The 5,940-nt window shown below is 33.6% G+C and overlaps 1 protein-coding gene across 1 annotated transcript; it reads right to left on the reverse strand.

Moving 5' to 3' along the window:
• Nucleotides 1-1,237: 1,237 nt before the first annotated feature.
• LOC143922536 (uncharacterized) lies at nt 1,238-4,208 on the reverse strand. The gene is made up of 6 exons (XM_077445803.1): nt 4,026-4,208; nt 3,430-3,492; nt 2,963-3,053; nt 2,702-2,879; nt 2,426-2,607; nt 1,238-2,328 (listed from the first exon to the last, which is right to left on the reverse strand). The coding sequence occupies exons 1-6, from the start codon at nt 4,159-4,161 to the stop codon at nt 2,220-2,222; spliced, it is 759 nt and encodes a 252-aa protein (XP_077301929.1). The 5' UTR covers nt 4,162-4,208; the 3' UTR covers nt 1,238-2,219.
• Nucleotides 4,209-5,940: the final 1,732 nt, after the last annotated feature.

The raw sequence follows: 5,940 nt of genomic DNA on the forward strand, positions 1-5,940 counted from the left end.
TCTTCAATGATAATAGAGAATCAGCTCTGATCATCCAAGTTGATGGTGGGCTGGACATTACAAAAAGCGAAATTTGAGTAAATGTCAAACGACTTTCTTACTATGTTGCTTTCGACGGTGACGATGCTCACCAGTCTCAACTGTAGTGGGGTGATTTTGATTTTTCATCCATTGAATAAGAGCGTAATCATTTATTTCACAACCTCTTCGAACGTGAGCATGAATATTGAAACGTATCATTGGGATCTTGCTGAAAGTATGGCACTAATCACTGACTAATTTGGAATATCTTTTGAAATCATACTGAACTTCTGCAGTTTGCAGTTCTTCGTCTTGGCTCTGTTGATCTGCGAGATCATCATTGTCGGTATTTGAATAGTGTTTATTCTTGGACACTTGTTGCCCACAGTGATCCCCTTCCCTGTAACTTACAATGGAGAAACGATAAAATTTTTAATTGTTTTGTATGTAGTATGAAGGCTCTCCGATTACAATGAGCAACAAAAAATCACGTTTTTGAGTTACCAGAGCGGAGACTAACCAATCTTTACTAAGTTTGACCCACTGAATTCGAATATGATATTGATTTTTGTTTGGTGGGTGATCGTTTACGAGATATTTGTACTAATTGATCGTTTACAAGATATATAAAAAAACATTCGTTTAACCACATTTATTAAGAGGGCGCATATTAGAAATTTTTGATTCTACCACAAAAGTGTATTATTACATTTTGCTGGAGTCTACCGCCAATCAATAATCTCTATTTGTTATGAGTCATAACCAGACTGCGGATAGACACCGTGCTTTTTCCAGTAATCGGGGCGGTTTGGCTCTATTTACAAAGCTAGAGTAAAAAAAATAAAGGTTGGACGAAACTTTAACAATGCATTTACAACAATTGAACAATAAACGGCGCACTGTGGGTCCGGTCACTAGTCATAACTTGATTGACAAGTGGCCGGTAGTGATTGAAAACTTATTATACATATATATATATATATATATATAATAAGTTTTCTTCTCAATTTCGCATGTGAGAAATAATTAAAAAAAAATGGGATATACATTGATTTAATGTGCTTGGTACTTGGTAATTAGTAAAGTAAAGAATATTGTAAAAAAAATGTAAAAATGGGCATTCTTAAAAAAATGTCGCCAGTGGTGCACTTTTATATTCTATAAATTTATATATTATAATTTATACGTATTTTTGGTTGGATTTAAAAAAATAATACATATCTAGCTAAAAATTTTATTTATCACTTTATAAACAAAAATAAACACGAAAAAATTACAAACTAATGATGAGAACAAAAATACTAAAATATAATAAGCAAAATACACTAAGCAAATTTTGCTCTTTAAAATTAAAAATAAAGAGAAATAAATCCGAATATAAAAAAATAGCTACCTACATATATACATAAATAGATACTAACTAAAAATCGCTTCGATGACAGTAACAACTAAACACTTATAAAGTAATCAGATTGGTTTCTGTTAACATACAATGAGATCAATTTGGTCCTGTCTTATCATCTATAATTAGTATGTATATTGGGCCTGGTAGACTTGCAATTTCGATTAAAATAAGAAATTAAAATGAAGAAAAAAATTGTCATAGCATATTTTAATAGATAAATCATAATAATGTACATATGTATGTATATGTAGTAGTTAATAAGGATCTTGTGTGCTTTTGTTTGCCAATTATTTACATATATGTATGTATGTATATGTATGCATGATTATTATAAATTGGTATAGTAATAAGTGTTTAACTATATACCATAGACCAGCCCAATTATTGCAATTTCTCATATTTCTAATATATTGGCAATACAATACTTAATTTGAAAAAAGAATTAAAAATACGTGCAAACTAATTTTATTAAAATTAATGTTTTACGATAACAAAATACATATTTTTAAATGAGAAGCAAAATGCAAAAAAAAACAAATTGGTTTTACATTGTAATACAATATATGTATGTTTTTGAATTAACGACCCAATTGATTTTATAATATATATTTAAAAAAATGATCAAATCGGAATTTGCACAATAAATTGAAAACGAAAAAATTAAATAAAGAATAGCCGAGATAGATGTATGTATGTAGCTAGTTATAAGAAAAATAACTTAAAAATATACAAAAGCACTTCAATTTTTATAATTGTTTAGAAAAAAGTACAACAGATGATGGGTTTTAATATTTTAATACCGTAGCTGTCCATTGCTTTTACGTCGTGTAGAATTCAACATTTTTGCAACAGACAATGGTTTTATTCCTGAATTCTGTTTGAGTGAAATAGGGCAATACGTTCTGAAAAAAAATTTAATAATTTACAATCACAATATATGTATCTATGTATGCATTTTGCATATGTGTACAACAAATTTTAAGATATCTTATATCTTACATAGTATGTGCCATATCACCAGTAGCTCCACATAGGGGACATTCGAATTTTCGTAGAATTGGACATAATAAAGCACCTGTCGGTGACCTCAGCGAATGACTCAAATAAATTGACGCATGTTCTCCATTTTGACGACAAAAACCGCAAAATTTGTTATTCTTATAAATGCTTCCTTTCGGGACCTAAAATGTACATAAATATATGTATGAATGGGTTTATATTAAACCTTTAAGCATTAAAATTAAGGTTATTAGATTTTTATAAATATCTAATTACATTGGAAATGCCCCAAATATCGCTCAAATTGATATTATCACGTTTAGTTTCCGAAACCGTAAACATCTGTATTTCCTGTCGTGATGTTTCTAAATATGTCATGGATTGTGAAGAAGGCATCGCAACACTTGCAGGTGGCGTTGCAATGATTTTTCGGGGAACATTCCTCGGAACATACCTATAAATATAAAATGATTATTTATTTGAAATTTTTGAGCTCTTCTTATTTTTTATATAAATATTATATTATATAATATTTACAGTGAATTGTTTGGGACGTTGCGACTCCATGCTGAAATCTCGAATGGTTCATCGTTAGAACAGGGCCAAGTAGGTTGAATGTGTTGTCCAACTAAAAACATATGTACATACAATCTATGTAAGAATTCTGAAAACAGTTTTTCATATTCTATAGATACACATTTTATTGACATAATAACAAGTACATATTAATATATATGTAGATACTAAATTGATGAAATTATACGTAAACGTATAATTTTTAGGATTAAACAGATTTACTAAGTCCATGGAGGATTCGTAGAATGTTAATAATTCCAAGAAGTACACCTGTGCATACTTACATATACATACATATGTCGCCATGTAAGAGATCGATATCAATTCAATGGGGGGGAGGAGGGGTATTACACTGCTGATACTTATACATACATACTACAATATAATATTCAAATGTCTTATTTACTGTTTGCGTTCATTTAACTTACCAGCTCTGTTGAAATTGCGAAATCCGTCAGTCATGATAAAATCACGATCTATGCACTTCCCGTCTGAAATAATAACAATATCGATGGTTTAATGTAGAATAGAATAGGTGGTAGAATCCGTGACATTAAATTTAATAAATTAATAACAAATGCATATTCAAATAAATTTAAATAAAATAAAACTGTTCAAATAAATTTAATAACATGTTTACTATTAGATGAGCCATGTTTAAAGCATTTATTACGTCCGTAAAATGTTTGGTAAATCTTATGTGATGTCTATGGGAAACTTTACATTGTCATTTATCGCAGAATTAAACATTCATCAGGACTTTTACATACATATGTATATGTAAGTTAAGGTAACTACTAAGCATGGTTAATCTAAAAATAATGTACATGTTGTGATAAATATGAAAATAATAATCTCAGCATTACATTAAATGATAAGTATGTACCATAAGAAATTTTGTACGAAAATCTTGTACATACATATATTCTGTTCTTCGTCTGTTCAAAGGGTTTCTAAAAAAAAACCTACATATTTATCAAATTGATGTGTTTGTTAATTTTTATCGTGTGAAAATAATTTATACCCGCAATAAAGAACATTGGTAATAATACGATAATACGAATTCCATATCCAGTTCCTAAATAGCGACCACAGGTTGCAATATGGGAACTGGATATGGAAACATCGGTAGTAGATATCGTGTGTGTGGATGGCTCCATGAAAGCGTTCCCTCTAAGGTGTGCGCGCGTGTGAGACACCTTAGAGCTTGGACGGAACGTTGGCGTCAAGACGTTGCATAAGTCCCCCCCCCCCTCCCCCCTTCTTCGCCGAGCTCGGCCGAGAGCCGAACGCCGTTAGCCGAGTGCGCCCGACTTCAGCCGAGGCCGCGCTCGGCTAACACTTTTACCAACACATGTACACATTGTAAGCGTGGCCGCTCGCCGTAGCAGTGGACAAAAAAATTCACCCAATCTATGTAGTCTAAATATTTATCAAATATGTATATCCATATGGTGTTTGGAAAGTTGTGCATATTTAAATTCAATTCGACTATAACTAACAAAAATATATTCGACATAATTTTCATTTACGATATTTTCATTTAATCAGTGTGATATTTTGAAACTTATAATGTACTATATACTAACTATGTATGTAGTAGCACTCGAAAAAGAGTGAACTCGGGCCCTGAAACTTTATTCCGCCTCCCCCCCTCTCGTCAGCCCTTAGTAGATATGGGCAAAAATGGGAATTTTGAACGAACCGAACGAATTTTTATTCCCGGAAACAGTGGCGGACTGGGACTGAAACCAGTGCTTGCCAGGAGTCAGAGGGGGCTCCCACCCAGGGCTAAAAAAATGTCTTCCCCCCCCATATAACAAAATTTTCTTCTTTCCATCACGCTAAAAATCAAGGGTAAAAAATAAATAGAATTTTCAAAAATGCACGAATCAAAATTTAAAAGTGCAATTATAATCAAATGTTATTATGGAAGTATGAAGTAAATTTAAATCGCTAGTTGATGATGAATCGTCCTATAAAAAAAACTTTTTAAGCGAATCTGTGTGACATCATTTGTTTCAAATAACACGCGTGTTTATGGTTGCAATCAATCGGTGGGTCTCATAATCATATAAAAAAATAATTTAATTTTTAAATTAATATTTTTCATGCACGGATAATCCGCACCCGGATAATTGAGAGTATACCGTATATGTAAATTTTTTGTATTATAACGATGAAAAAAATTGTCACACATACATTGTAGATATGCTAATGGAGAGGGCGGCAAACAGTTTCGCGACGATTCGCAAAGCAACGAAATGCAAGGGGACGTCGAGCCGCCATTTTGGTGCTGATGGAACGAATATTAACTCGGATCGTGATTCTAGTATTGATCATCATGATTAGAGGTAGGACCGGAAGCGTGCCGTTCATTTTTTTGGACTCTTAATTTCTAAATAGACCCAAAATGCCCTGATTCCTGGAAAAAGCACGCTTCCGGCCGCCCTTTAATCGTGATACTGACACTATCACTGATACACGGATCGCGTGATAATATTGATAGCGAGACGGCCCAACGTAAACATTCGTCCAAAGAGGCTGCGAAACACGCAAATGACACGGAAAGGCCGCACCGCACGGCTCAATCGAAAAAGACGAGACGCGATTCCAAGGTCGGTTCATACATATGTACATGTTCATACAGGCAAGCCGACGAATGCAACAGTGTTCCCGAGCTCGCAAGATTCGCAGCATTAGGCTCGATCTTTTTCTTGAGCTGTACAAACCATAGTACTTAAAACGAAGTGACCGCGCGACAGAAAATGGCACGCGCGTCCACGGCCTTGGCCATCGTTTGCGCAAAGAACGAAAGCGCGTCGATATTGCCGAACGAAACGGCTACCGATGCGGGAAAGCCGGAAAAATGAAGAATGGCGTCGCGGAATCGGAATCGGCCTGCAATGAATGGCGCAACCAACTGATTGAAAGGGCTA

Source organism: Arctopsyche grandis, chromosome 2, assembly GCF_051622035.1.
Source record: "Arctopsyche grandis isolate Sample6627 chromosome 2, ASM5162203v2, whole genome shotgun sequence".
Classification (NCBI taxonomy): domain Eukaryota; kingdom Metazoa; phylum Arthropoda; class Insecta; order Trichoptera; family Hydropsychidae; genus Arctopsyche; species Arctopsyche grandis.